Source organism: Trachemys scripta, chromosome 1 (genome assembly GCF_013100865.1).
Source record: "Trachemys scripta elegans isolate TJP31775 chromosome 1, CAS_Tse_1.0, whole genome shotgun sequence".
NCBI lineage: Eukaryota > Metazoa > Chordata > Testudines > Emydidae > Trachemys > Trachemys scripta.
The window spans coordinates 114,604,520-114,620,928 of NC_048298.1; the positions used below are offsets into that span (position 1 = coordinate 114,604,520).

General features: G+C 39.1%; 1 protein-coding gene across 3 annotated transcripts in view; it reads left to right on the top strand.

Annotated features, from left to right (window-relative positions):
- PDE3A (phosphodiesterase 3A) overlaps nucleotides 1-15,344 on the top strand; it is a 384,071-nt gene extending 368,727 nt beyond the window's left edge. For all 3 annotated transcript variants that reach the window (XM_034782214.1, XM_034782232.1, XM_034782222.1), the window contains 2 exons: nucleotides 388-628; nucleotides 5,318-15,344. In XM_034782214.1, the coding sequence (XP_034638105.1) occupies nucleotides 388-628; nucleotides 5,318-5,568 (492 nt within the window). In that variant the 3' untranslated portion in view covers nucleotides 5,569-15,344. The remainder of the gene's footprint in view (nucleotides 1-387; nucleotides 629-5,317) is intronic.
- The last annotated feature ends 1,065 nt before the right edge of the window (nucleotides 15,345-16,409 follow it).

Below are 16,409 nucleotides of genomic sequence, written 5' to 3' on the forward strand. Positions count from 1 at the left end.
GGGGAAAAACAATATGGAGAAAGGTGATTTCATTTTTAAGCTTCCAAGATGGCAATGTAGACTACAGGACTAGAAGGTGGGCATTACTTTACAAAGTCTTCATAGAGCATGTTTTGTAAATTCAGGGTATTCTTTATAGCAGATTATTCTTGTGTTTGAGCTCTGGAACTGTGTAGAGTAGTTTTTATATGAAGGCTGAAGGTATATATGCTACCTTTATATGCTGGTCTGCTATAAAATATGAAATGGTAAAAGGAGATGGCTCCACAGCAGAATATTTTTCCTTCTAATATTTGCAATTGCCTTTGATGCCTCCCTCCACGGTCTCCCCCCATATCTATGTAAATAATGTATCACACAGAAGTAACACATTTTTGTCATCTCTAGGGTGATGAAGAGGCGAGCCTTGGCCTTCCTATAAGTCCTTTCATGGATCGCTCAGCTCCCCAGTTGGCACAACTTCAGGAATCCTTCATTTCTCACATTGTGGGTCCACTGTGTAATTCCTATGACTCAGCGGGGCTGATGCCAGGGAAATGGGTGGAAGATAGCGATGAGTCAGGAGATACTGATGAGCAAGAAGAGGAAGAAACAGCAGAAATGGAAATGTGTGAAAATTCCGAGTCAAGTATGTTGTTTGCATCTGTATCTTTCAGTGGGGCTGATTTCATTTCATGGGCTAACGATCCCCTGTATAAAAGCCTAAAGAGTTTCTCCTGGTCAGCCATAACCTGAATTTCTCTAGAACTGGACTAGCTGAACTTGCCCCCAAGAGGTTTAACGGGTAGCCACACATTTTGGGAGTGGAGAAGCTTCTAAAGACTTCACAGACAACACTTCTAGTAGGTCATTAGGTTGCCCATCCTACATCTGCGATTTTTAGACTGCTCCATGGCTGGTTTTTAAAGGACTATAATTTTTTCTCCATTGGAAGATGTGGGTAGGACAAGATCTTCATCTTTTTGTTAGGTTTTTGTACGGTGCCTGGTACAATAGGCCCCAGTTCCCTGATTGGGGCCTGTAGATGCTACCACAATATATAAATTTTTTTAATGGTGGAAATATTTGAGAACACATCTTCTTGTGGAAAGGGGTCCAGTTTGCTGTATTTGTGCTGTGCATTGACACGTAAGAGATTTGGGTTTGTATCAGCTCCAGAGAATTTTTTATGATCCTCAAACCTCTGGCCAATCCATAAGTAATATTGATAGACTCCAAAATCCATCCAGTCCTCTGCTGAAAGCGTGACTGTGGCAGTGATTGGCCTGTTGGGAGGAAGCTTTGGTAGTCTACAAGGGGATGTTGAGGAGCCTGTGAAAAATGGTTTGGAGTGGTAAGTTAATTTGGAGCCCATGTCTCTTGGTAGTTTCCCTTTAAATTAATCCAGCACCTCAGCCCTTACCCCCTGTAGCCTTTCTGCCTCTCTCAGGGTCAGGGCGCCCCCTCCAGAGGCATCAGGGAGTCAGTAGGTCCACTGTATATATTGTTGGGTAGCCTGACTTGCAGCTGCGCAGTCGCCCAAATAACAATTCAAACCTCCGAAAGAGGATTAAGCCAACTACCAGTCAGCCGGGAGCCCAGGCTTCCTGGCTGGGGTGAACAGCAATATTCTATGGCTCAAACCCTGTGAGTGTGAGCTGAGCAATTAACAGTCTATGGCTTCAGCCTCCTGGTCCACTGGGTCCCAGCCCTGGGCACTAGAAGTGGTGGGCGATCCTGCCGTGGGGTCAGCAAAGAAACATGTGATCGCTGCCTTACATCCTGGCAGCACAGCCGGGTCAAAGTCTTGTTTCCCTGGGCTACTTCCTACCAATTCCTGCTGGTGCTGCTTCGTCACTGCTGGGATCTGTCTCTCAGTCTCGTGGTCAGGTGGCCCTTCCTCCAGTCTCTCCCTGGGCTTTCCGCCTCCTGGGGAAATGGTTTGCCTTTTCTTTCTGCTCCCAGTCATGGGCTTGACTGAGGGCTCAGCTCCCTGGGAGAGAGGTCTGCCTCCTTCCCTGGTCCGGCCCCAACTGAGCTGCAGGGCCCTGTTCTTATACTTCCTGCCTACCCCTGCACTTCCTGTGGAGGGGGGTGGGGTGTGGTTAACTGCACCCACCAGGGTGACTTAACCCTCTCTGTACTGGAGGCGGGCCACTCTGCCTCATTACACCACCTCTTTTCTGTTCCTCCCTCTTCTGCATTCTCTTCTCCCATTTTATTTCTGTTTCTTTCCCTTCTGTTTCATTTTCCTTTTTGGCATCCCCTTCCCCCGTTCTCCAACTCAACTTTTTACTAGGAAGGAGGTTTGGATCTAGGGGAGGGAGAGGAAGCCATCAGAGTTCTAGTACAATATTAGTAATATTTAGTACTTGTATAGGGCTCGTCACCTAAGAATCTCAAAGTTCTTCACAAAGGAGGGTCAGTATCATTCCCATTTTGTATACGGAGATTTATGATGTGAGAGGTTTAGGGACTTGTTTAAGGTCAAAGAGAGAGTCAAAATCAGGGCTCAGAATAGAACCGGGGTCTTCTGACTTCCAGTCCAGAATTCTATCCACTAAATCATACGGCCTCTTCAACCACACGTGTGATGCAGTAACTTGTAACTAGTAAACCACTGTTTTCATTCCCTTTGAGTCCTTTTCATAAATGCATTATGTTCATATGAACATATAGGAATTGCCCTACTGGCCAGACAGGTGGACTGCATAGTGTAGTATCCTGTTTTAGTAGTAGCGGAAGATGGTTTGCAGTATTGTTGCAGCTAGGGCTTGGAGCTGTGTTCTGGCTCTGCTGCAGCTCCAGGCAAAAACCTGGAGCTCCACTCCTCCAGAGCTGCTCCGCGCTCCAGCTCCGGGCTCCGCTCTAAAGCCCTGGACTTGTAGCTGTGTGTGTCCCAGGATATTAGAGAGACAAGTTGAGTGAGGTAATATCTTTTTTGGACCAACTTCTGTTGGTGAGAAAAACTTTTGAGTATACGCAGAGCTCTTCTTCTTCAGCGGAAGATTGACAGTTGTGGAATTACCTGATGAGAGGGGAAGTTTCTTCAGTTAGTGATTCATTTATGCCGTAGAATATGACACTTTATATCTGTTACATTTATTAAAAAATAACCCTAATTAATGTGACTGTGGCTGTTGTCATTATCCACGAAAATGACTAGACTTCTTTTGGAATACTGTTGCTCTCTTGGCCTCAGTGACATCACATCGCAGTAAGTTACACAGGTTAATTATGTATTGTGGGTTTTTTAAAAAAGCTTTAATTTTGTTGTCTTTCACTTCCAATGAATATCCCCTTGTTCTTTTATGAGAAGAGGTCAGTAGAGCAACTGATTCATATTCATCTGCCATCTACCATTCCATCCTCTGGTGTAGTTGCTGATTTCAGTGACAGATTACATATTTTTAATAGTAATTTTAAAGTCCTTAAGCAATCTAAGGTGTTACACTGTCTGGTCCTGTAGCTTGGTGTACTTCAATGTACCAATTTGTTCTGACATCTCCTCTTTTGACACATCAGTCCCTCATCTTTAATCGCTGAAAAGTCTAAATCTAGGGTAGGTATCTCTTCAATATCCTCCACACTGATGTAACCATTTACAAGATTACAAACATTAGGCAGGTATTTAGATCTGTTTTAAGTGTCATTTTGAATATTCCAAGCTCTTTCAGCACAACACAAAAGAGATCTCCTGTTTTAAAAGAGATGTATGCCTCTGATTTGCCCATATATGTCAAATACTTAGAAAAAGAATTTTTTTACCACATTCAGGACAACTCTAAGTGAAATGTCTTTGAGAAGATAGAAAGGGGAAATTATTGTAGAAGGCCTTTCATTGTAGTCAAGGTAATTCATTAGAACATTTTAGATAATTGGACTTTAATAAAATTAACTAGTGTATTGTCTGACCTGCAAACATTTGATGTAGCTTAAAAGCAAGAGATATTTTATGTCATGTCTGAACAGGTAACTTCCAACAAGCCCCGTTGTGAATTTAAGAGTTAAACTGAATCAATCCTTATTGGGTTCAAACAAAATCTCAAGCCATAACAAATCTCTGCTGAAAGCTGCAAGATTTGGGGTCACAGGAAACCTGGGATAGAATGTTCTAATATGGTGTATTGGTGGAATAGAGGTTTCTTATTATTATTAAACCTGAAAGTTTCCTACAGGGAACCAAGAGCTTTTTAATGAAGGATTGAGCTGGATTTGGACTGTGCTGCAGTGAAAAGCTCTTTGTTTCCAATTCAAAAGCTTCAAGGACTCAACATTTTGGCTCCCAACACAGACATGCTTTAGGCCACCTGCAAACTCTCATTTACGCAAATTTATTTGGTACAAAACATTCCTGTACGTCACTCTATTTTTTTTTTCAGTAGAATTCCTGAAGAGGTTTATTATTTAAGTTCTATAGCTGCCACCGCCACTCTTCACGATTGGTGAAAATCTTTAGGCTTTATGTTGAACGGAATTGTAGCTATCACAACTCTATCACCATCAGACTACAGGACCGTCTACAATAATGGGCTGTCACCTAGGGCAGGAAAAAGTTTGTGGTGCAAGTGACTCTGATGATGGGAAGTGGCAAATATAGTTTGTAGTATAATAGCAGTTTGATGCCTCAAAACTAGAAAGAAGGAAACTCCAAGGCTGTGTTATTATTTGCCGTAGGACTTCACTTATCAACGGTCCAAACTCAGTTGTCATAACAATAGCAATGCTGCGCTATATTGTGCTGCGCTAGATTTGGATTTTTCACTTGCTGCTTCAGTGGAGCTCAGGCCCTTTGCAATAGCAAGGTAATGTGTAGAGCAGATCTTTAAAAGGAAGGGATCATAGGTGCTATTTTGTTGACTAATGTATAGAACATTCATTACTTGCCTTTTCCCCTTCCACAGCTCCTGTCAGTGCATAGGTAATGCGTAAAGAAAAGAAAACAAATATTTCATAGAGTAGTGAAGGGTCTTAAATTGGTCAGCCTGAAGCAGGCCACATTTGCTGTCAAAAAGAGCACATAGCATGCCCAAATGAGTCAGAGGAGACATGCACTTTGTAATATTTTTACAGGCAGTATATCATTCAGCCACTAGATGTCTTTGTGTGCTGTACAGTGTCCTGGACCGGGTGTGCTCCTTGGTAAACAAAGGACACAAAGCTGGGACTCAAACTGTGTGAAAGTTGGCTTGGTCTATTTTTCCATGTAGTTGTACTTTTTTTTTTTTTAAATAAACAACTCTTAATTAAGATGGACCCTTGATTCCATATATCATGACTCTTGCTCTCTCTTCCCTCCCAAGAAAACAATACAGTAATTTTGTCTAATATTTTACAGGAAAGAAAAAGTTCAAGCAGAGGAAAATCTACTGCCAGATCACTCAGCACCTGCTTCAGAACCATAAAATGTGGAAGAAAGTAATTGAAGATGAGGAAAGGATAGCTGGGACAGAAAAGCAAGGTCTAGAGCAATCCACGCTGCACCAATCCTCGGAACAAATTCAGGCCATCAGGGAAGAGGAGGAGGAGAAAGGGAAACCCAAAGGGGAGGAGGAGGAGGAGGACACAGCGATAGAACTGAACCAATGACAATATTTTCAACAGTATTTTAAGACAGATTGACTTGTGCACAGACTCCTTTTCAAGCCAGCACAACATTTAGACACAACACTGTAGAAATATCGGATAATGCGCCTACAGCAATTTGATTTGTTTCTCTTTCCTTTGTATAGTGAGGTACATTGTTTAAACTCCTACGCTCAAGAAGCTTTCGCACTGCGACACCGGCTTTTACAGACTTTCTTAAAGGGGCAAGGGGAGGGTGGAATTGTATACATAGCCGATCATTGGCTGCGCACTTCAGCAAAATACATGTAATGATATATTATGGTCACTGTGATATTACAGAAGGAAGTTGTCCAAGGAAATGCTGCTCCTAAAGCACATTTGCAGTTAACTGTAAGGTACCAGTTAAGTAGATTTTACTCTTAAAGCTGAGGGATAAAAGTTCCAAAGCTTTCTCAGAATGTTAATACATCCTGCTAACATATATGTGGGGGAGAAGAGGGCGCCCATGTGTGTGTATTTGGCTGGATGTACTATAATGTAATGTAGTTTGAGTTTTTATCAGACTAGGTTTAGCACATGGCTTGTGAACAAACACAAGGCCCCAATTCTAGGAAATTTGGGTTGGTGTGGAAAGTGGAGCCCTTTGTAAGGAGCTCTGCATTTTCAGTGGCCAATGAAGCCTCGTTTTGCAGCCTGGTTGCACCACTGTCTTTCAGCAGAAGCCGTGGGACTCTCACTACTGACCTGGCACCATTTGACAGCACCCTGTGACTGAACTCCTAACCACCTGCCATGTTGGCACTTTCCACACTGCCAGTGAAAGAAATGTGCATGGAATCCATCGTACCCAAAGTGCGGGTTATTATAGGGCACACTTTGTTACTCCTCGTTAAAGAAACTGTGCCTTTGAATGAGTTAGTGGTTTCAGGGAGCACTGTGTGTGTGAGAGAGAGAGAGACCATGCATGCTTGGGAATTAATCACACACTGTTGCTTCCTCCCTCCCCCAGCCTTACATTTCCTTGTGTCAGTGGCCAAACACATTGTAAAATGAAGCTAAATTGTCATCTTTAAAGTGCAGCAGAAGGGGAGATGTGAAGCCATCCAGTTCCTTGGGCTCAAAAGGCAATGTCTTTGTGATGCTCCAACAGAAGGGTGCGGTGAGGGAGCAGCTGCTTGTCCATATTTGCTAGATGCTTGTATGCCTCAGCAGCCACTCACAACAGCTTCAGAGAGTGCCGTTTTTCAGCACAGGGCGCTGAATGGGAGCAGTTTGCAGCTGGCATTCTGCTTAGATGCAGCATACTCCATCCATACTACTTTATGTTTGCGCTTTGGAGAAAAAAAAAAAAGATCGGGGCTATAGTAGAGCAGATAATTTTTGGTTTGTTTCTCTGTTGTTTAAGCTGTGAGCCAAACGTCTATTTAAAAGGTTGATATTCACGTTCAATATTTTATTTCACGATATTATATTTGTCAATTATTAGTTATCTAGATGTAAATATGGAGAAATTTTTATGGGTTCCTGTAGATAATGAAATCTTTAAGAAAAAGGGGGGGGGGAAGGGAAATGTTTTTGTAAAGGTAATTTTTTTAAAAACACCATTTTTATACAGTGTAGCCATTTTCAAGCCCATCAAATAAGGTCTTGAGTAGTTGAGTAGTTATGGGAAGCCACTGGTCTACAGGAGCAAGACACTGACATATTAATGTTTATTGTTTTGGACTGGTAGCCTCAGCCATTATCTTGCTAATTAAGGATTTGCCGGAAATCTTTTGGTCCCCCCCAAAAAATCTGAGTTCGTGATCTCCCAAAAAGGTGAACCAATGAGGTATGCCATTCTAAAATCTGAGCCTGCAGACCTTATTCATTAACAAAGCTTGAGTGGGGCTGCTTGGATGAATAAGAAATACTCACATAAGTAAAGGTTGCAGTAACAGCCCATCCTGTTTTAACTTAAGTCTCTGATCTGTCCATTGCTCACTGCCTTGTATTTACTACCCTTCACTGTATTTTATTGACTCATTAGTACTTCTTGGGAAATAACAGAGAACATTCTGTTTCTAAACCAGTCTGCATATGTGTTATCACTTCTGTATTTTTCTCCAATTCAGCCTGCAGTTCGGGTCTCTTTGTTTCTTGTGGGTTCATCTTCTCTTTATCTTTCCTTTCCCCTTCAAATAGTAGGAAGACACCCTCCACTGTTAGTGACAGCATGATTATAGAGCATGACTTCAGGTGGGAACATCAATAGAAAGAGTTGATTAATGCTAAAAAATCAAAGATCCTGATTTCATTTTTTTTTAAGTAAAGGAAATCAGATAACTAAGCATAATTCTTCCAAAACAAAATGGAATGCCTGTCAAAGTTTTCTCCAAAGCACCAGCAGGTCTCCAACAATTCAAGCTTGCACTGTTTCAACATCCATTCAGTCACCTCTGTCTATCATTTAATGTTTTGACACCAATTATATACCAGGTTGAAGAGCTTTCTCACTGCATTTAATACGTCCTTTAATATTATTTTATAAAAAATTAAACTCTCAGACACTGTAGAATTTCACATCCCGACTGATGATGAAAATCTATGGTTTTAAGTGCACAATGATCAGAGTTGGAATTTATTTTTTTTTAAATACCAATGGTTTAAAGAAAAAAAAATCTTGGTGAAAACAAAAGCCAGGGTTCAAAGGTACTAATAAGAGCACAGATGGTGTAATAAAGAGGGGAGGCATTCCAAATACAAGGCTGAATCCTGCAAACCTTTTACTCCTGCACATAGTCCTGTTGAATTCCGGGTATAAGTATGGGCTACTCACCCAAGCAAGAGTGCAGGACTGGGCCTGTGAAAAAGTGCTCTTTAAAATGTACCTAAAGGAGAATTTTAAGATACATCCTTAGTTGTCATCATTCTGGTTGCTACTCAGCAATATTAAAGTCTGTTTCCAATTCATTGAGCTTACTTCCTGTAGTGCCAGGTAGGCTGTTACAAATTACTACGTTACTACACAAGCCTATTTGTGGGTGCAGTTAGACAAACTCAGGTCTTTTTAAATGAAGGAATTGCTGGCAAGCTGAACAGGAATGGTGAACATTATCCAAACTGTAGAGCAGGAGGCAATAGTCGTGAAAGCAAAAACAGCTGGGACTGGTTAACTTGATAATATGCTATCTGTGGTGATGTGCAGAATTCATTGGTATTAGTAAAAAACGAGCTGCATCTAGTAACAAACCAGGTGACATTCTTGCATTCCACACTGCTACTGGCAAAACCTGACTTCAGTAGGCAGTGACCCATTTATAAATCTTACCCGTTGTCTTTGAAAATGTGTTTCCACCAAGAAATTATCAGGAAATTTCCCAGGCATGTTTTACCAGGAAAAAGTAGGTTTGTACTGAGCGTGTGCATACAGTTTTGCATTCTTTTCTAGTTGATAACAAAGCAAATAATGGATTATCCATAGATTTATGTACTTGTCTTGGCCCAAAAGAGCAGGAAGAACCAAAACTTTCAACCAGAAGTTCAGCAGCGCTTTCAAAGGCCAGGCCATTTTGGTTTCCTACTTTCTACAGCCCTTTGGTGTTCTGAAATCCAGATAAACCACAGCCTGTGCAATAATTTTGAAACAAAAAAAAGTAAATTGCATTTCATCAGCAGTGTTCAGTTTTCAGGTAGAGTATCAATGAATGTTTAAAGTGTTGATATGAGATTCTGGTATGTACAGTATATAAATTATTTGTTTAATACTGAGGAAACCAAAGACCTTTTCAAGAATGTTTCTCAGTAGAAATAATCATTAGAAATTACATTCTTATGGAATTCCATACTTTGGGGGAGGCAGGCACATGTCTCAAGTTCTACATTCTTTTTAAAAGGAGAGTGAGAATAGGTTATGACTTCCAATATTGAATCAGAACCCTTATTCCCTTGTTAATTTTGTCTTCATTGTAATCACTAACTGATTTAGCAGTGTGTGCAGCCACCATTGTGAAGAGAAGTACACTGAATGGCCTTGTATCAATCTACATGGCAAGTATTTCGTTTCTCCGTCTTCTTGTTATGCTACCCAGCCAGTTGCTGCTGGTTCATCCTTACTGGTTTTAGAATTTGTCTTGTTTGTCAGCAGACATGTATTTTGTATTCCTCCCCCAACACACAGAAGATAGAGATTAGATAAAAACCCAGAACTATTTATCTTTCCCTTGAATGGTACCTACACTGAAATTATCCCGACTTTGAATCGAAGCCTGCCCATCTCTAGAAATAACCATTCTGGTTGTGCCCAGATGGTCATAATCTAGGCTTAGTTGCTCTACTCCTAATGGGAACTTGATAGCACACTAAAAGTTTTGATCCAATATGCAAAACACCTATTGCCACATGTCTTGGAAAATCCACTGCTCCCCTTGATGCAAAAACAGTGTTAGATTTTTCAAGTGATGCAATGTTGCATGCCATGCATTAGATCCTTGGGCAGAAATCCAGTGGCGATCAGGGATTCCAATGTGCTCTTAAAAAGGAGTTCAAATCTCTCTTCTCTGTGGGTGAGATTCACTCTTTGCAGAAAACTATAGAAGTGCCAGTGCACCCCCAAAGCCCTATTTTGAGCACTTAAGTGGAGTATAGGCATTGTGCTTGCCTCTTAGGACGAATTTCACCTTCTGAGAATAGCTTGTTTCCAGTGAGGCTGTTTTTTATGAATGCATTTGTTAAAATATAAAGAATAAATCCTATTGTCCTTACTCAGAAGAAATTCTCATTGTCATCAATGGGCTAAATCCTGAGACTGCATCATTTAGGTGGTTCATCGGGAATGTTGCCCAACTAAGGGCTTAAGGTAAAAATTTTCAGAAGTGTTCAAGTGGCTTAGAAGCTTAATAGACAGAATTTCAAAGGTATTTAGGCATCTAATGAAATTTTTCAAAAGCACATAAGCAAGTTAGGTGCCAAACTCTCATTGATTTCAATGGAAAATAGGCATCTACCTCATTTAGACTCTTTTGAAAATCCCATAAGATGTTTGTTTGCATCTTTGGGGTGCCTAAATACCTTTGACAACCTGACCCCAAAGCCCGTTTTCAAAAGTGACTTAGGTGGTTATGTCCCATTGACTTTCAATGAGATTCAGGCCCCTTAAGTGTTGTGACTTCTGAAAATGGGACTTTGGCACATATGCCATGTTAGTCAATTTCTAAAAAAATTGACGCTTATAAAAAATTGAGTGAAGACTTTTCAATTTGCCCCAAAAATATGAATCAAGCCATTAATAGGTATAAATAGTAATTGCTTGCACTGCCTTACTCTGAGTTGGGTCTTAACCTGCACCACTGATGTCAATGAGAGCTTTGCTATTGACTTCAAAGGGCAAAGAATCAAGTCCATAGTCCCACTGATTTCCCCAGGACTGCTTGAGAAGTAAGATGCTAGTCAACATGAATGTGGTTGGCAGAATCGGGCTGCAAGTGAGTCAGTACCCAGATTAAAGTACAGGGCAGTTTGCCAACTCATACCACACTTTACATTCTTGTAACAAAGTAAGACACGCAAGCTGAGGTGCAACTGTGCTTTGATTCATTCGAGATATTAACAATGAAATAGAAACTATGCAGTAAAGTTTGGATTACACTGGGATAAAACAAAAAAATAACAGTTGGAAACTACTGTGCTTCCTTCCCTCTGGTGAAGAAGAGGCATCTGACAATATTTTGGCATAAATTTGGTGGCTGGATATTACTAATATTGTTTTGGCCTGTGCATATTGGTGTGGTTGAGAAGCACAGACATCATGTAACTGAGCATAAAGGTTTCTGTTTAAGCATGAGTGATGTGAGACAGGAATCACTTGAGCATTTTTATGACACATTGATGGAAAAATAAATTGGCTCCAAGGCATATAAATGGTTTTATCTACAGCCAAGCGTGTGCCTTTTTGTTGCAGCAGAGAACAGTCTATACTGTGCAACTAGGGGCTGAGCACCAAGAGTCATTCAGTCTTTCCAGCCTTGGATTGGGATATTTGCCTGAAAAATTGGGTGTCCCCCAGCTGGCAGCATGGTATTGATGTAATTAGTCCTAACGTTGATGGGATTTTAAACATAGGTGGAGACTTTTAAATTGGCAACCCCTAGAAAAGAAAGGAAACCTAGTCAAGTTCCAAATAGACTTTATACAGTGCAGCTGGTTTTTACTTTTCATTCAAAACAGGGAGTAATCCTTTGGAGAGAATCAAGCATTGAGTTTCAAGGGTGTTAACAGTAATACTGTTTGACAGTCAGTCAAACATCAATAAATGCACTAGAGATGATTTCCCCCCTCCTTCCTCAAGCTGAGAAGGAGGAATCCCTCTTTAATTTTTTTTTAAATGAACCCACAAATGTAGGAGCCTTTTGATGTCTGAGTTATCACTCTTTACAGATTTGCTGGCGGCATTTGTCAAAGAACCAGGCAATCTGAAGGAGACCGGGGGTGGGGAGGAGAGGGGGAAGGAAATATGATTTTTTGGTGTTTTATGGACAGTATCCAGCCATCCTCAAGAAAATTAATTGAAATAATCGTAGGCATTATCCTGTGGTCAGCCTTAAAAATGTGCCAATTTACCTTAGATAAATAGAGATGGTTACCACTGTATTTGTGATATTTCTTATACTTAAGCTTGGCAAAAATTGATGTTTGTTTATTTATAGTATTAATGTTTATTTTTAAGCATATTTTTAGATTTTTATCCATTTAAATTTTCACAGTTTAAGTTATGGGGGAAATCAAACAATAATTATTTAATGACAGTGACACCAAGATTCAAAATGTTAAAGTATTATAACTGTTCAAACACAAATTGTTAACATCATATGTCAAAATACACAAAGTAAATATCCTTAAATTAAACTGTAGAAAGTTCTCAAGCAGCATTTGTCTTATCTTTCCTATCTGTAAATTTTTATTATCAATAGAAATATTTTCTCACCAGTTTGTGTGTCTACAGGTGAAATCGATGTTTGCCGACGTTTACTGATAAAAATCAAATCCTTCCAAGCTTACTTATCTCTAGTATCTAAAATTGGCCAGTTCTTAATGGTGACCATTATAGTTGCAATCAACCAGCCTTGTCCGTGGTCTCCTTGTCCACTTTTTACGAAGTAACTTAGAGACACAGGAATTAAGTATGTAAATCTGTTGTCAAATAAGCCTTTACTCGCTATGAGAGGAGGAAAAAAATCAGTGGTGCCCATTTTAATCAATGTTTTCAGATGGCTGATCTGGGTAATTTACGTTTTCACACTTCCCAATGTATGTTTCACATAGCAGGATGTTTATGATGTGAAAATTGCACAGTGGACTGTAGATGTTGAACTGGTTGCTGCCAAGCTTCGTGAGCAACCTGAAATGGTTCTTATGATGTACAGTATGTCGGCATCAAGTCCCACATCTACGTAATGGTGAAAATTTTGCTGCATACGAAGTATGTTTAAAAAACAAACTGGGAGAACCAATAGCAATTTTGTCTTAAAACTACATCCAGATATAAAATAAACATGAAGCACTCTGTAATAGGCAAAGCTAAGGTGCATTTGTAAATGTAGTTGCCTCTTTCGTTTCTTGGTTCAAAAAGTAAATCCAGCTGAGATCAAATAAGCAAAAAGTTCTTATTGTGTGGCCACAGTAAGCCATATGCATTAACTTCCACCTGTTTCAACTTTGAAAGGAAGCTGTCGTTGCACCTGGTAGCTGTAGGTGGTATGGGGCCAGAGACTGGGGCTGTGGACAAAAGAAATGATTTGAGGGATTTGGAAGAGGTAGGATGTCTACAGAGTAGTTGGAGAAATATCTCAGGATAGAACAGTCCAACTCTATGCCAACCTTAACTTGGTTTGTTCTTAGTATTGCTCTGAAGTAAATGGACTTAAATGTTCCATTCTTCAACAATGTCTTCCTTTACGACAATGAACACTCACAAACTATTACTTAATGTGAATTAACAGTTACAGTTTGCTTTTAAATATATATTGAAAATAGTTGAGTTTTCCCCCCGACCCTAATAGATTTGTCTAACATGTATAAACAAATCCATGTCTGTAATGTGAAAAACAATGAGAAAATGGTTAATGATTTGCCATGTATGTACATAAAGTTTTAGGTAGAAAGTCCCATCCATCTATTAATGCTTTCCCTCCTCCTCCTTTCAAGATTTCTGCCTGATCCTGAAGCATAATTAAAATCTATATTACAGCAAAGGTTCAATTTTAAGTATTTATTAACATTAATACAGTACTACAGATTAGTATCTTAAAAGATCAAAGACAGCATTTGTAAATGTTATATAATGTCAGTGGTACTTTTATATTTTGATTTTTGTTAATATATATTTGGTCATTACTTCAAACACTCAGCCTGTTTTTTTTTTTTTTAATCAATATAAAATGTTTGCATGGGGAAAAAGAATCTTAAGTTCACAGTCATATTTTTAAATTGTAATTCATACTGTAGCTTTGCTTAACTGATAACATTTTCACTGATGGATGGCAGTTTATTTTTGATAGAAAAAAATATCTAATACTAATGTTCAAACAAATATAATTTTAAAATTTTGCATCACCAAAGATACTGGAAACTAGTATCATTCAAAATGACTTAGATCATTTTCCAATATGGTTTCATCACCTGGACTATAAATGAAATCCAGTGCTTGTATACCTGTGTATAATACACACACATCCAAACATGCCCTCTCAAACCACCCCATTCAATATAAAATGTTCTTTGTAATTAGTTGAATCTTGGTGAATGTAATTGTGAAATCAGCTCATCAAGGTCAAAATATTTTCTGAATGACAGTTCTGGGGAGGATGATGTAATTGAACTAGCTTGATCCTCACTAGGTTTGGGGCCAAATTCTAAAACCCTAGTACACCCAAATCTCACCTTTAAGTCAATGGAGGTATTTGGCTACAAAAAGAGTAAAAGTTTCCTCCTTTGGGGGGATGGTTAATAACTTTGGATCTTACCTTGTGAGGTGCAGACCTCAGCATCTTGAAGAATCATTCATTTTTGATGTATAATCTAATCCCTAATCAATTCTGGCTGCAAGTTTTCCAGTGAATCACAACTGAGATTTTTAAATTAATCCATCCGTAGTGTTTTCACTTGAAGGGGTAACCTATTTTTATAAGGTAATATTTGATAAGCGTGTGTGTGTTATCTTGGAGATTCCTATGAAGCAATATTTTTAAAAAGAACTGCCAACCAAAGTGGCAATGCAGAAAAGTGCCATTTTGTGCAGGATTTGTACATGCCAACTTTTAACACAGTGTTCTTTTCACCAAGTACTACATGCATTAATTTATATTTATATATTGTCAATATTGTTGTAACCAAACTTCTCCTTTTTAAACACTTCAAGAACAAGGCCTTGTATTTTTAGGTGATGATCTTTCACAGACAGAATAATTCTTTTCCTTTCACTAGTATCTTGCACTCAAGACATGTAGCAATACTTAATATATTCCCTTCACAAGTATTTGTTAAGTGATTTAGTTAATGGCAGATAAATGTTTTGTACAAAATAGATTCTGTACAGAAAAAAAATCTTTTAGATAAACATTATTTATTTTTACTGTTTTGTAAGTTAGACACTATAATGAAGCTCCTTTTTGCCAGAATTACTGGAAGTGCCTCTTGGTAAAATGTATAATACAGTAAATATGTATTCAAAATTATTAGAAATACTTGTCACAAAATGAACAATGTGGATGTTGCAATGTGAAGACAAATGTACAACATAAATATAATTCTGTGGTATCATACGTGCTGTGGTTCTTTTTCCTTTAACAGAGTTGAATTCAGCTACCCACCTTTCTCTGTAAGAACTGTCAACCTGCAAGAGACCAATGCTCCCTCTAGGCCTCTGATCCAAACCCACTGAAATCAATGGAAAGATTCCAATGGGCTTTGAATCAGGTCCTGAGTGACGCCTCTCATCTCAAAGAGTAGCCAATGTCTTATGTTTCAGATGAAGGTGTAATACCCCATATGTGTCTAACTGACAATACTATGCATTGGGGAAAGAGTTCTTCCTAACCCCTTTCTTATCAATATATACCCGTTAGCATTGACTTCTTCCTTAGGATTATTCACATGCTTTTAAAGTTAAGCATGTACTTCAGCACCTTGCTGAATAAGGGGCTTAGTGCAGGTGTTGGGTTTTATTTTTATAGTGGATGTCAACATTGACCTCTAATTTTTGTTATTTTCATTTATTTCAACAAAGCTCTAGGTGCTTTTCACTGGAGAGAGAAAGTACCTACCCTCAAAGAGTCCACATTATAAATCTTTGACAAGGAGTAGGGAAGTGACAAATAGTTGGGAGGGAATGGGGAAAGGAAAGACAAGGGTTACAGCAATAAGGTCACATGGATACTCAGTTTAATCTCCAGACTTTGAATCATTCTTGTAGCTCTTCTCTGAACCCTCTCCAATTTTTCAACAACTGTTTTAAAATGTGGACACTAGAACTGAAATCTCGCCAGTGCTGTATACTAGGTAATATCACATCCCTTCTCGGACTTGATATTACCCAGTTTACATATCTAAGGATTGTGTTAGTCTTTTTAGCCACAGAATTGCACTAGAACTTATGTTCAGTTGGTTATCTACAATAACCCCTAAATTCTATGTAGAGTCACTGCTTTCCCAGCCTATGCTTGATAGTATTAAAATACATGTTATTTAAATATCAGTTTCCCCAACCAGTTCAGACTGCTGTGCATCAGTGACCTGGCCACATCGTTAGTTACCTCCTCACCAATCTGCAAATTTTACCAGCCATGATTTTATACTTTCTTCCAGGTCAGTGGAAAAAATATGTAATA